The sequence below is a fragment of the Larus michahellis genome, chromosome W (genome assembly GCF_964199755.1).
Source record: "Larus michahellis chromosome W, bLarMic1.1, whole genome shotgun sequence".
Classification (NCBI taxonomy): domain Eukaryota; kingdom Metazoa; phylum Chordata; class Aves; order Charadriiformes; family Laridae; genus Larus; species Larus michahellis.
In genome coordinates this window covers 8,251,540-8,267,428 of record NC_133929.1, presented here as the reverse complement: position 1 = coordinate 8,267,428, position 15,889 = coordinate 8,251,540, and the positions used below count along the sequence as shown (strand labels likewise).

The 15,889-nt window shown below is 44.5% G+C and overlaps 1 protein-coding gene across 1 annotated transcript in view; it reads right to left on the bottom strand.

The window, feature by feature from the left end:
• Positions 1–10,955, bottom strand: part of LOC141735629 (tubulin-specific chaperone A) — a 64,953-nt gene extending 53,998 nt beyond the window's left edge. The window contains exon 1 of the mRNA XM_074568678.1: positions 10,805–10,955. Coding sequence (XP_074424779.1) covers positions 10,805–10,857 — 53 coding nt within the window. The 5' untranslated portion in view covers positions 10,858–10,955. The remainder of the gene's footprint in view (positions 1–10,804) is intronic.
• Between the last annotated feature and the right edge of the window lie 4,934 nt (positions 10,956–15,889).

Genomic DNA, 15,889 nt, shown 5'->3' with positions numbered 1-15,889 from the left:
TTGTTGTGACCCAAGTGCAGGACCCAGCACTTGGCTTTGTTGAATCTCATACCATTGGCCTTGGACCATCGATCTAGCCTGTCCAGGTCCCTCTGTAGAGCCTTCCTACCCTCAGGCAGATCAACACTCCTGCCCAACTTGGTGTCGGCTGCAAACTTACTGAGGCTGCACTTGATCTCCTCATCCAGGTCATTGATAAGATATTAAGGAGAACCAGCCCCAGTACTGAGCCCTGGGGAACACTACTTGTGACCGGCCACTCACTGGATTTAACTCCATTCACCACCACTCTTTGGGCCTGGCCATCCAGACAGTTTTTTACCCAGCAAAGCATATGCCCATCCAAACCATGATCAGCCAGTTTCTCCAGCAGAATGCTGTGGGAAAAGGTATAAAAGGTTTGTCAACATGTATCCAACAGTGCATGCAATATATTCAACCTACCTGAATCCCTGCGCTCTTGGATGTGCAGTGTAAACATTAAATAGCTTTATCATGATGACTCAGTATAGCTGAGCAGCTCTGCAGATCATTCCCCAATACTCCTATAATAAAGGATATCCCAGCCCTTCCCATTAACTGAACTAACAAGCAGTCGTTGCATACAATCTTCTAATTATAATGAGAATAAAGAAAGGAGACATGAGTTTCTTATCAATATATTGATGGTAAGAATCAGGACCAGTACCCATAGCTAATCAAAAACAAGTAAGATGATGATCAGAGGGCTGGAGCACCTTTCCTTTGAAGGCAGGCTGAGAGAGTTGGAGTTGTTCAGCCTGGAGAAGAGAAGGCTATGGGGAGACTTTATAGCAGCCTTCCGGTACCTGAAGGGGGCCTACAGGAAGGATGGGGAGGGACTCTCTATCAGGGAGTGTAATGATAGGACAAGGGGCAATGGTTTTAAACTTAAAGAGGGGAGATTTGGATTGGATATCAGGAAGAAATTCTTTACTGTGAGGGTGGTGAGACACTGGAACAGGTTGCCCAGGGAAGTTGTCAATGCCCCACCCCTGGAGGTGTTCAAGGCCAGGTTGGGTGAGGCTTTGAGCAGCCTGGTCTAGTGGGAGGTGTCTCTGCCCACAGCAGGGGATTGGAACTAGATGATCTTTAAGGTCCCTTCCAACCCAAACCATTCTATGATTTTATGAAGAAAGTGATATGGTGGAGAGAAGACTGAGAAAATTTGTGATTTACACCAGAAATGGCAAGTTTCTTGAGTGACCAAGAAAATTAGCTAGTTTTGTGCTTGATTTCGCAATAGTTACCATACAGCAAAAGGAATATCTGCATTCTCTGCAGTATTTCATACTTCCCTTGCACAAAATGTATCCCCAACTCACTAGTAAAATAATTAAAATTTAAAATACTTGTTTATATTTATATTTTAAATGAAACCAACAGTTTTGTGTAACTCGCAGAACTTTCTGTACTTGGGGGGGAATAATAAAAAAACATAACAGCATAAGTTGCTTTGCAATGTGAGGATATTTTACAGAGAGAAAAAAAAAAAGTATCAACGCTAGCGCTACAGGCAAAAGAACATCTTAGGAAGATTCCATAGTTTTAGAAAGGTGGTTTTAAAAAAGAGCTGCTGCTTCACAAAAATCAGTACATTTTCCCCCAGGTTCATGACATAAAATTCTATAATCAAGGCATGTAGATTTGTAATTATGGTACGTCATCCACATTTAAACAAGAGCATTAAAAGATTGTTAAAGCTTAACTAACAATTGCAATGTGAATTGTCTTAGTCTCATTCTAATCTACCGATGTCACTTCCATTTAATCATATGGAAACTATGGGCAAATGTCAGTGCTATTTTCACATGCCTCAAATTACTTTGTTCACAGGAGTTTTTAAAACCACTGCCAATCTGAAATGAGTAAAAAATATTTTTAAAAGTAGGTTTGTTTTTTCTCCCCACCCCCCCAATCAATTCCCTCACTATCCAGCAGGTTGTCTGATTTTGGATTTACTAAAAGTAAGACTATTTTGAATCACAGAATATCTCAAGTTTGAAGGGACCCATAAGGATCATTGAGTCCAACTCCCTGCCCTTCTCAGGACTACCTAGAACTAAACCATATGACTAAGAGCATTGTCCAGACAGTCCTTGAATTCTTGACAGGCTTGGTGCCATGACCACTTCCCTGGTGAGCCCGTTCCAGTGACAGACCACCCTCTCAGTGAAGAGCCTTTTCCTAATGTCCAATCTGAACTTCCCCTGACATAGCTTCATTCCATTTCCACATGTTCTATCACCGCTGTCATAGTTTAGGCCAGATTGGCCAATGACAAGACAGCAGATGCTCTCCCCCACCTCTTGCTCCAAGGAGAGGAAGAGGAGAGACAAACAGAGTTATGAGTTTAGAAAAAAACTAAAACTACTTTAATGAAATATTAACGATAAAATACAAAAGGAAATAATGAAATAGATACAATATGCACAAAACCACATCAAGTTCCCAGGAAGATGTCACCAGCAGACACTGGGGAAGTCCCAGACATTACTCGGCAATGAATGGAAACTGGATTCCAGAACACACTGATCAGGATCAAAGGCAGACAAGCAGACAGGGTCTTCCTCAGACATCAGTCATTGAAGAAAGAGAGCCATCGAAGAATAACTGACCCTTTGATCCCTCAGCTTTTACACTGAGCATGGGGCAGATGGGATAGAATACCCCTGTTGGTCAGTTTGGGTCACCTGTCCACTCCTCCCCACAGGTGCAACCCTTCCACAGGGTAAACAACCAAGTCAGCTGACCCTGGTTGCTACAGCAACAAGTATAAGCAAGAGCCTCTCTCATTCAACAGGAAGTTGGCTCTGCTCCACCCCAAACCAGGACAGCTGCTCACCAGAGAGGAGATCAGCACCTCCCCCTCCACTGCCCCTCTTGAAGTTGTAGACTGCAAAGAGGTCACTCAGCCTTCTCTTCTCCAAGCTGAACAAAGGAAGTGACCTCAGCCTCTCTTCATAAGTCTTGACCTTGAGACCTTTCACCATCTTGGTCACCCTCCTCTGGACACACTCTAGTAGTTTGATGTCCTTCTTATATTGAGGCACCCAACACTGCACACAGTACTCGAGGTGGGGCCGCACCAGTACAGTGTAGAGGGGGACAATCACCTCCTTTGACCAGATAGCTATGCTGTGCTTGATGTACCCCAGGACCCAATTGGCCCTTTTGGCTGCCAGGGCATACTGTTGACTCATATTCAACTTGCCATCAACCCAAACCCCCAGATCTCTTTCCGTGGGGCTGCTCTCCAGCTTCTTGTCCCCCAATTTGTATGTATAAACAGGATTACCCCTTCCCAGGTGCAGAATCTGTCACTTGCTCTTATTAAATTTCATATGGTTGGTGATTTCCCAGCTCTCTAGTCTATCCAGATCTCTCTGTAAGGCCTCTCTAATCTCGAGGGAGTCCACAGCTCCTCCTAGTTTAGTATCATTGGCAAACTTACTTAATGTACATTCGACTCCTGCATCCAGATCATTTATAAAAACATTAAAGAGCACTGGCCCTAAAACCGAGCTCTGGGGAACCCCACTGGTGACTGGCCGCTAGCCTGATGTAACCCCATTTACTCTCTTAGAGTCTGACCCATCAGCCAATTGCTCACCCATCGTATTATGGGCTTGTCTAGCTGTATGCTGGACATTTTGTCCAGAAGGATACTGTGAGAGACAGAATCAAAAGCCTTGCTAAAATTGTAATAACCCATATCTACTTGCTTCCCTCGATCTACTAGATGGGTGACTTTGTCATAAAAGGAAATTAAGTTAGTTAAGCAGGGCTTCCCCCTCATGAACCCATGCTGGCTGTGACCAATGCTTGCATTGTCTCTCAAGTGTTTTTCAATAACTCCCAGAATAACCTTCTCAATAATTTTACCAGGCACTGAAGTGAGACTGACAGGCCTGTAATTACCAGGGTCTTCCTTCTTACCCTTCTTGAAAATTGGGACAACATTTGCCAGCTTCCAGTCAACTGGGACCTCTGCAGATTCCCAAGACCATTGAAAAATAATGGAGAGAGGTCCCACAATGACATCGGCCAGCTCTTTCAGTACCCTGGGATGAATCCCATTGGGCCCCATAGACTTATGCGCATCCAGCTGAAGCAGCAAATCTTGAACAAGTTCAGGGTCAGCTGGGAGTTCATCATCACCCTAATCACGGTCTTCCAAAGACAGGGCTCTGGGGGTACCAGGGCCCATCATGGGTGTTAAAGACAGGTGAAAAGGGCATTAAACATCTCTGCTTTGTCTACATCCCTATTTGTGAGGTGACCAAACCTCATCAAGTAATGCACCGATGTTATCTCTGATCCTCACTTTGAAGTGATTAAACAGAAGCACTGCTTGTTAGGACATAAGCCACAAGTACAGCAAACCTTATTCATGCTCATCAAATCTACTTTTTTGAAAGATTGGCTAATCAAAGCATGCAATCACCACGAGCCTGGCTATCCGATTTGTCAGAAAAAGCAAATGGTTCTCCCCACTGCTAGTTCAAATTTCTTTCATTGATACATCACAACATAAGAAGCATGAAAGTAAGTAAAGTATCCACAACCTCTCCTACGAAGACAGGCTGAGAGAGTTGGGGTTGTTCAGCCTGGAGAAGAGAAGGCTCCAGGGAGACCTTATAGCGGCCTTCCAGTACCTGAAGGGGGCCTACAAGAAAGCTGGGGAGGGGCTGTTTGCAAGGGCATGTAGCGATAGGACGAGGGGCAATGGTTTTAAACTAGAGCAGGGTAGGTTTAGATTAGACATCAGGAAGAAGTTCTTTACAATGAGGGTGGTGGGACACTGGAACAGGTTGCCCAGAGAGGTGGTGGAGGCCCCATCCCTCCTCCAAAAATAAAAGGTAACTTTTATTTTTATGGGGTTTTATATATATATAAAGGAATATTATCTTACACTCCCTGTGGGGGAGATGATACAGCAGCAGCTCCCACTTCTGTGATAGTTGCACACAGATGCAAGAGGTGTGGCTCTGTCCCACTCCACCCTTCCTTCTCCAACTATAAGTCTAGTTCTGTACTACAGTGGGTGTGCATGTGACTTGAGTCAACTTAGGAACGTTAATATTGTCTGCTCATTTGGGACTAGAGCAACTATATAGGTATTTATTCCTGGTGTGTAAGAGGACTCATGCAGAGGCTTATTAAACATGCCATAAAGTGACTGTCTTAACACTTCAATTAATTTTCCTTAGTTTTTTTCTGAATTTGCAGTTTAGAAAAGTGCATTGAATTTAGCCTGTAATTCTGATTTTCAAGCATGTTCAATGCTCAGGCTATAAGAGTATATATAAAAAGATAAGGGTCAAGAACCATCAGGATGTATTGAATTTTTTTGACACTTCATTTGTCTCTTTTTTTTTTTAATCATCTGCTGTAGCCCATTCTTTTCTCATCAGTTACCTAACTCATTGCTTTTTTCAAGCTAAGAACAAAGCAGCTGTTTATATATTATTGATGTACTTTAAAAAGGTAGAATGTACTTTTAAAAAGTTAGAATATATTTTAGAAGGTAGAATCTCTCATTAAGTAAGAATAAAGAGCTGTAAAAAGGTTACAAGGCCCTGTGAAACCAGACACTTGGTATAAACAATAAATGCCTTATTAATGAATATACCCTTGAAGAAGAACAGAAGGCTGATAATAAGGGAACATGCCTCCACAGAAAGCACTGAAACCGGTTGAAAACCAGACAGCTGCTGGATAAAGCATAAAGTCAACCAAAATTTGCCATAACTGGGGGAAAGGTAAAGGTGGCAGTGGGAGATTGTGACCACCAACTCGAGACTGAATTGGACTACCCCCCCACAGCGCTGGGGCACGCACACATCAATTAAAGGACCTTGTAACTTTAAATGAAAGTGAGAGACTGTACTAACCAATAGAAACTGTTAAGATAAGGTACTAACCGGTAATTATAATTGAGGATGTGTATTTCTGTGTTTTGAACTGTATAAATATTCCGAGGAGACTGTAGGCCGGTGTGCTAGCTTTGTGGATTACCACCTAGAACCCATCTCTGCAGAAATGATTTAAATAAATAATACCTCTACTCTGTGTGTATATTGGCCTCTGCAAGCCAGGTAAGTGACCCCGCTTTGAGACAACATTATGACTAGGTAACAATTCATAGAATAATCTAAGTTGGAAGGGACCTTTAAGATCATCAAGTCCAACCATCAACCTAACACTGCCAAAACCACCACTAAACCATGTCCCTAAGCACCACATCTACACATCTTTTAAATACCTCCAGGGATGGTGATTCCACCACTTCCCTGGGCAGCCTGTTCCAATGTTTGATAATCCTTTCGGTGAAGAGTTTTTTCCTAATATCCAATCTAAACCTCCCCTGGCACAACTTGAGGCTGTTTCCTCTTGTCCTATCGCTTGGTACTTCGGAGAAGAAACCAATCCCCACCTCTCTACAACCTCCTTTCGGGTAGCTGTAGAGAGCTATAAGGTCCCCCCTTAGCCTCCTTTTCAAATTACCTACTTTGTTTTAGTTTTTGCTCAGCTTTGTACAACCGTGTGGTATAACTGCTGTATTGATTTTTGTTACTAACAAGAATGAACTATCTCTGATTTAGAATAAAAATGCAGTCTAAACGATCAAATCTGATGAGAGCAAGAGCATGGAGTGATAGTAGAGTCCTTGAAAAACACAGCCACAGGAAGATACCAAAATGCCCCAGTGCTATAAAAAAACAAATCATCAGTAGTCAAGCACTGTTCATCAAAGAAATGCAACCCTGAGAAACAGGTAAAACCAGTTTTAGGATAACAAAGAAATACTATTTGACACATGCAACACACCATACACAGTAAATTCAGATAAAGTGTTGAGTGTGAAGCAATAAAAAAAAAAACTAAAATATGGATTTTTATATGCATTTCTATATACAGACTCAGAGAAGCACAAAACCATCAACATCATATTCCCCTCAGCAAAGGATTTGAGACGGTGATGACTTGCTTGAATTTGTCCCCTCCCCACTACCAAATTTAGCCAGTGGCCTTAGTCTAAGAAAGGCAGGTATTGCTTTTGCAGAGGAGAAAAGCCGTTTCCATCAGAGGTGACATGATAAGGGAATGACTAAGACAAAGAGGCTCCAGCAAAGGCTTGCAGAACATCTCTTATCACACAGACAAAAGGACAAACTGATTCCTACTGGATTAGTGACTAGAAGGGTAGTCAAACATTTAACCAGGGCTAATGACATTGAGCAGTTTTTTTTTTTTACCAAAAAGGAAAGAAATAAACTAGTCAGATAATCCCTTTAGGTGTAGCATAAAGAGAAGTAAACAGAGGCAGGACATGCGGGAAGGATTTTAGGCACCTCGGGCACACTGTGAACCCTGGAGTACCTAACCAGTGGGAAACAGGGGAGGGAAAAATTCAGCCGGGATTAGGAAATAAAAAGGTGTGTTTCAAGAACTGAAGGTGTGCCTACTTGCTAGGTCACCCATTCTTGCAAGAATGTTCAAATAAATTGTGCTTCGTATCGTTCACTGCCTGAGCCGTTGTTATTGGCTAAGGAACGTTTCTCACATTAGGACCCAGAGGGACAGCAAAAAGGTGAGTATAACATCAGGGAAAGGGTGCCATAAGAAACAAAGTAGAAACATTAGAAGCTTTGTGTCTATTAATTTTGACTGTATATAATTTGAATTGTGTTAGTACCATTGTAACTGAACTAATATCCAGTGGGAATTTAAGCAACCTACTCTGTAACTTGGATGCAGCAAACTTGAAACAAAATCAAAACCAGCATCCATGGATTTCCATAAATCAAGTGAACAAACAGAAGAGCCATAATAAGCGGAAAAGAAATTGCTCACACAGGGTAACAACACTACTAATCTCTTGTTCTCAGCTCTCAGACTCACTTAAACTGCAGCAGCAGAGAAATTCAGACAAAGAATGTGCAAGCTAATTTCAAAGCTAGAAGCACTAAGAACAGTCAGTGGTATACAGATGCCAAGCTAGCTCCACACTAGCATCATCAAACCACTCCCAGGCCCAGGGGACATAGCCACATGGTACAGCATTCACCATGTGAACGTGCAGGCCTGCACCAGCTCTGAACAGGATCTGCACACATTGCCTAGCGTAGACTTTCCCCCTCTGTTTCCCAGACTATAAACATGAAGAAAAAGCTTGTTCAGGTAACTTTTGTGATGATTTTTTATTATTAAGCAATGGTCATCTTAAGTGCACGCAGTTCTCTCAGAACAGTTCTCTCAGTAAAACTGAGAGAACAGTTCTCTCAGTAAAACTATCAAACAACAGCAATAAGTCAGTACAGAAACTTCCACAAATTACAAGTTCTACAAAAGTAAAATTGTGTCTTATTAGATTATGGTGGGTTGACCCTGGCTGGATGTCAGGTGCCCACCAAGCTGTTCAATTGCTCCCCTTCCTCAACTGGACAGGGGAAAGAAAATATGACTAAAGGCTTATGGGTCGATATAAGGACAAGGAAAGATGACTCAGCAGTTACCATCACAGGCCAAACAGACTCAACTCAGGGAAATTAATTTAATTTATTACAAATCAAAATCAGAGTAGGGTGATGAGAAATAAAAATAAATCTTAAAATCCCTTGTCTCTCTCGCTCCTTCCTCCTCACACTCTTCCCCTGCTCCAGCCCCCTGTCCCACCCACAGGAGACAGTCCTCCACAACTTTCTCCAACATAGGTCCTTCCCATGGGCTGCAGTTCTTTGCAAACTGCTCCAGCATGGGTCCTTTCCACGGGGTGCAGTCCTTCAGAAATAGACCTCCAGACCCCCATGGGGTCACAGGTCCTGCCAGAAGACCTGCTCCAGCGTGGGCTCCTCTCTCCATGGGTCCACAGGTCCTGCCAGGAGCCTGCTTCAGGATGGGCTCTCCACAGGGTCACAGCCTCCTTTGGACACATCCACCTGCTCTGGCACGGGGTCCTCCACGGGCTGCAGAGAGGATACCTGCTCCACCATTAACCTCCATGGGCTGCAGGGGAACAACCTACTTCTTCACCATGGTCTTAACCTCAGGCTACAGGAGAATCTCTGCTCTGGCACCTGGAGCACCTCCTCCTCTTCCTTCGCTGACCTTGGTGTCTGCAGAGTTGTTGCTCTCACATATTCTCACTCCTCTCTTCTGGCTGCTGTTGCGCAGCAGGTTTTTTTCCCCTTCTTAAATATGTTATCTCAGAGGCACTACCACCATTGGTAATTGGCTCAGCCTTGGCCAGCAGCGGGTTCATCTTGGAGCCGGCTGGCATTGGCTCTATCGGACATGGGGGCAGCTTCTGGCATCTTCTCACAGAAGCCACCCCTATAGCCCCCTCCTCTGCTCCAAAAAGCTTGCCACACAAACCCAACACATAGATACAACAGTTTTCTCAAAAGTATCTAGACACCAATAAATTATACTTTTGGCTGACAGAAAGTATACAGAGATTGAAAAAAATGTTAACCTAAGTAAGTCTAGTTTTTCCACACCTCAGAATACTTTGTCTACAAAAGCTGACACAAATCACCATCCACTTACAAACGTGAAGAGAACATTTACAATGTTCCTGTCCAGAAAAGTTAGTAACCGTAACACAGGTCATGAAAGGGACCCAAAGCAAGAAGCAGTCACCAAGCCACTCAATCAGACCACACTAAAACATTCTAGCTTTAAAATAACACACAAGTTCATGATTTGCACGCCCCATGCAGTGATAGGAAACAGGACCTTACAATCATATAATCAATTTCTTGCTTGTAGCAGTACTTGAGAACTGCTCCCCATTTCGAAGTTTGGGGTTTTTTTGGTTTTGTTTTGAGAACTCAAAGGGGTTTTATCTAGCATAAATATAATGATAAACCTGTATTCATTTTACTTTTCTAGTCTTGAATTCCAATCCTTAAAAGCTAAGCAGGTATTAGAAAGCGTACCCGTTTTACTGTTAGTCTTTCACTAACTGAATTTAAATAAGTCATAATACAAAGTTGATTGTACAAAACTGGACTATTTAACATCCTGATCCGACACACGTACTAATTCCTGTCTATCCCTGGCCAGTGCAGTCTTAGTAGGGTGCAGCCTTAATAAACCCCACTGTGACCAAATATTTAATGTCAAAACCTTGTGCTTACAGTCATAAGAGAGATTCAGATAGATAAACTGCAACTTTTCTTAAAAAGGAAGACTGTGTTAAAACTAGACAAAACTGAGACTCAGGTGTTGAAATTACCATCGATTTTGCTGTGTGAACTATCGAATCAGAAACAACCCATTCAACATTTGTTTTGGTAAAATAGGTAAGATTTCCTGCCTCTGCGAGGTATATGGCGAGACTGCCCTGTACGCTAATGGAGCAGCGCGACAAAAAAAAAGAAACATTTAATTGCGGTTTCAGAAAGAAAGGTCTTTTCCTGATGACGGTGAGCAAGGGGAAGAAATCGGCAGCCATGGTAGAACTTGTGCCACGGCCACCCTCCAGCACACCTCGGCAGCCCCATCCCACCACAAAACGACCCAGTGCAACAACTCCCAGGCCCGCAGCAGGCACGGCCGGCAGCGCACGAAGCCCCATTCGCAGCTCTGCCGCTAGGCCCGGTGGAGCTCCCGGGTGCCGCGGCAGCCGCAGGGCCCCCTCCCTGCTCAGGGCGACAGTGACTGCCCTCAGAGCTCTCAGCAGAGCGAACCCGCTCTCCGCTCACCCCCTCAGGAGCGGCGGGACCACCTTCAGCCTCTCCCAACGGCTCCCCCTCCTTCACGCTCGCGCACTCACCGTCTCACAACGCCGGTCTTGATCTTGATCTGCCTCAAGCGCGGATCAGCCATAACGAGTCTAGCGAAGAAGCAACGCGGACTAGACCCCAAGGGCGCAGAGACAGAGGATAAGGCGCACGCCGTGACTACGCAGCCCGATCGCGCGCATGCGCCAAGCCACCAGCCTGGGCGGCACCACCGGGAGCGAGTACGGGGCTCTGCGCTCCTCCCCTCCTGCCCGGTGGAAGCGTCCCTATAGCGATCAGTGAGGGCTGGGCCCGGGCGGTCTCCGTGGGCGTGCAGTAACCTGCGCGAGGCCCCTCGAGCGGCCAAGTGTAATTCACCATTTCTTCATAAGCACACACGAAAAAAAAGACCGAATCCACCGTCAGATGCAGCAATAGAATAGAATAAGAAGGACATGGACCTGTTGGAATGGGTCCAGAGGAGGGCCACAAGGATGATCAGAGGGCTGGAGCACCTTTCCTTTGAAGACAGACTGAGAAAGTTGGGGTTGTTCAGCCTGGAGAAGAGAAGGCTCCGGGGAGACCTTATAGCAGCCTTCCAGTACCTGAAGGGGGCCTACAGGAGAGATGGGGAGGGACTCTTTATCAGGGAGTGGAGCAAATGAGGGGTAATGGTTTTAAACTGAAAGAGGGGATATTTAGATTAGATATCAGGAAGAAATTCTTTACTGTGAGGGTGGTGAGGCAGTGGAACAGGCTGCCCAGAGAAGTGGATGCCCCATCCCTGGAAGTGTTCAAGGCCAGGCTGGATGGGGCTTTGAGCAGCCTGGTCTAGTGGGAGGTGTCCCTGCCCAGGGCAGGGGTGTTGGAACTAGATGATCTTTAAGGTCCCTTCCAACCCGAACCATTCTGTGATTCTATGATAATAGGAGGTATTCTGAGATAAAAATGAATTAAAAGGCAACATTAGCACTGGCAGCTCAGTCCTAGAATTATAACCAACTGACAGTTCAAGGGCTGTTTTCCATCATGCTTATACTTAGTTGATGCTAGCCATTTCAGGGGTCAGATTCTAGAAAAATAATCCTTTGGGTATGTGTTTGAAAGAACTTCCCTGGAATGAGCATTTAAATCATTAAGAAAGAAAAAAAATAGCTTCAATGAATAAATAAGAAGAATAAATATAGTTTTGGTGGAGTACAGTTCAGGAAGGTCTGTATAGACCTTTTGTCCTGTGTTAGTCACTTGCCCTGACTCTCGACACTGTTGGTGACCAATACCTCTTAAGAAAAACCATCTGTGAGGGAGGGTGTCATATTCCTTTTGATGACGTGCCAGTTATAGGTCATTAGCCAGCAGCCATAGGAGTGTGGCTGGCACTATTGGGCCCACTTCAGACATGGTATAGTGTCGTGGTTTGGGCTGCGCTGGGCACTAAAATGAAGAACAGATGCTCTTTTACTTCTCTCCCCTTCAGAGAAGGAAGAGCATCTCCCCGCAGGGAGCTGGATGGGAACTGGATTCCAGAGCTGGAGTCAGGAACACACGGATCAGGATCAAAGGCAGATGAACAGACAGGGTCCTCCTTGGATGTCAGCCATTGAAGAAAAGAGACTGACCCTTTGATCCCACAGCTTTTATACTGAGCGTGATGCATATGGGATGGCATACCCCGTTGGTCAGTTTTGGGTCACCTGTCCTGTCCATTCCTCCCTGCAGGTGGGACCCCTCTACGCTTTTCCGCTTCCGACCCTACAATGGAGCATATAACAAAGTTAGCTGACCTTGGTTGTCATAGCAATAAGTATAAGCAAGAGCCTCTCTGCATACCTTTCCTTGGCATAAATTATAAACAATCAGGTCTTATCACTCTGGAAGCAGACTACTGTCTGAAGAATACGCCGTTAATTTCAGAGAGTTCAGTTAGTCAGAAGAGGCTTAGCTGAAAAGTAGAATTACTGAAAAGAAATTTGGTTTTGTTTTATCTCAAACCAGGACATATAGGGAGGGCCAAAATCACTCAAGTCCACGGAGCTGCGTCTTATTTGCAGAGGAGGACGAACATGACCCCTGTTACAGAGCCCAGCAAACCTCCCTGGGGACCCGCGAGCTGGGCCAGTTCAAATACAGCCTTGGCTTGGCAGGTTGTCTCTGTAGGAAGATGTATGTCTTAAAATCAACAGCCTGCATAACACCATGAATGAATGTGACCTGGAGACAATGCCATGGTTTAGCCTCAGACAGCAACAAAGAACCACATGGCTGCTCTCTCAAACTCCCCCCCTGTAAGGGACGGACAGTAAATTCCCTGATGAGGGGCAGAAGGCCCTCCAAGCCTTCAGTGGAATGCCTCAAACACTCACAAGGAAATAAATAATGCAGGCCTGGCCTTCAAAGAACTGATAAGGCTAACACTTCTGGCACCTGAAAGTGTGGGAGAGCTGTCTTGTGAAGACAGGATAGTTCTGCCACTCGTGTGGTGAGCTTGCTAGTTCTCAGTTCTCAAGGCCATTGTGTCCAATGAGTCACCTTTGCTTCATTATCCGTGAAATGCATATGAAAGCACACACCCCTGCATATGCTAATGAAGATTATAGAGATCATGCTAAACATGTATGACTATGGCACTCATCTCTCCACCCAAATCATGCTACACGTCACCTGGGAGAAGGGAGAAACCTGAGACGAGGCTGTCCTCGGCAAGGTGGGTGGACCATGTTAATTCAGCAAACATAAAAGGGGAAAATAAGTGCCCCTGAGAGGGGAACAAAGAAGAAACAAAAGAAGAAGATAGTGCCTGGGAAGATACTTCCCAAGAAAGAAGACCGTGCCTGGGAAGATTTTTCCAAGAAAGAAGAAGATTATGCCTGGGAAGATTCCCTGAAAAAGACGCTGGAACCAAGACCGGTGATCTCTTTCTCTCTGTCTTTTTTCTCGTCTTTTCCTTTCTCTGTCCCTCACTTTCTCTTTTCTCTTAGAATTGTTAAGTAACGGTTAGAGTTGTGAAGTAACGACCTTAAGTATGACCTTAAGTACCGCTTCCATAAGTTGTCCTATACCTGTTGTTAAGTGACACAATGTATACCCCACCACTTGCCATAATTTGTTATATACCTAACCAATTATCGTGGACTTGTTAAGACCTATACTAACCATTTTGTGAAGCTAATAATTGTTTCTATATGGACCTTGAGATTTATCTCACCTTAGTCCGCGCCCTTGAGAATTTACGAATCTGAAGTCACTTACCCTCCCTCTTTACTGGGAGTGGGACGAGACACACACACACACACACACACACCGGGGAAGAATTGGAAGAAAAAGGCAAAACTCTTGGGTTGAGACAAAGGCAGTTTAACAGAACAGCAAAGGAAAGAGGAAAACAACAACAATAACATGGATAGAGGAATATACAAAAATTATTACGGTACCACCTGATACCGTAAAAAGCAGCAAATAAAACTCTCTAAGACTTGATTTGAAAATCTTCGAAAGCAGGCATTCTTTACTGGCAAAGCTGCAGCGTTGGAGGCACACAGGGATTACTCCTCCAAAGTGTGCCTGTCTGGCAACGCAGAGCAGACATATTTACGGTCATAATATTTACATATTAACTACATTTCTCAAAAAGTCGTACATATCTTAATTAGTTCCCAGAAGTCATTTACATATTCTCCTCCCAGTCGTGCATGCTTAATGTAAGAAAGGCAGGTATTGCTTTTGCAGAGGAGAAAAGCTGTTTCCATCAGAGGTGACATGATAAGGGAATGACTAAGACAAAGAGGCTCCAGCAAAGGCTTGCAGAACATCTCTTATCACACAGACAAAAGGACAAACTGATTCCTACTGGATTAGTGACTAGAAGGGTAGTCAAACATTTAACCAGGGCTAATGACATTGAGCAGTTTTTTTACCAAAAAGGAAGGAAATAAACTAGTCAGATAATCCCTTTAGGTGTAGCATAAGGAGAAGAAGTAAACAGAGGCGAGACATCCGGGAAGGATTTTAGGCACCTCGGGCAGACTGTGAACCCTGGAGTACCTAACCAATGGGAAACAGGGGAGGGAAAAATTCGGCCGGGATTAGGGAATAAAAAGGCGTGTTTCAAGAACTGAAGGTGTGCCTACTTGCTAGGTCACCCGCTCTTGCAAGAACGTGAATAAAAATGCGCTTCACAGAGGATTCTGCCTGAGCCTATTTCATTCGGACCTGAACTTATTTCTCACAATTTGGGGGCTTGTCCGGGAGAGAAGTCATCTTCTTGGGAGTCCCTGTCGCCGAAGGACGGGAAGACGCGTCCTGTTGATTTCAACGGTCTCGTGGATCGTTGGCGGGGATTCCGGGAGGAATCGACTAAGATCTCGAGACCCAGTTGGACGGCAGACTCTGTGAACCACAGGGGGAAAAGGGATAGGTGCAGTAGGCACAGAGAGTACGACCAGGCAACTTCGTGCACGGACCAAGGTAAGACAAATCGGATTGTTAAAGTATTGCCTTGGTGGTTGGGGACATTCTAAGAGACTTGTGTGTGAGTGACTGAGGCGTACTGCGGTACGAAGTGAGTGTGGAGTCCGGATCTGAGGTTCTGTAGTCCCGGGAGGGGCGCAGCCGGAGAAGGACGAAGCAAAAGGAAGGGGTGTAAGAAAAGTCTCTGTATAGAATGGGAAATAAGGATTCTAGGCCTAGGGATGGAAAAGGGGATACTAGGAAGGACCCCGGGAACATTCCCCCAGACAGTCCATTAGGGGGGATGTTGAGATATTGGAATAGTCCATCTTGTACAAGGGATAAGGACAAAAAGAAAATGATACAATATTGTTGTTTTGTCTGGACACAGGCGCCTATAAGACCTCCTAGCGTGTTTTGGCCCAAATTCGGGTCTGATGAAGTTTGGGTGTGCCAGACTCTAAATGTGTATGTAAATAGTAAGGAACCTGTCTCCTTAGAAGAACGCGAATATGCATTTTGTTGGGTTAAAATAAGTAGATATGGGAGTCGGAGTCGTCCATATCCATTTTATATGTTTCCAATTAAGACTCCTAATGATAAATCAGATAGCACAAAGGTCGCATCTACAAACTGGGACCCTTTAGATTGTTTACCACCCCCTTATAATCCACCCCAAGCACTGCCAGTGC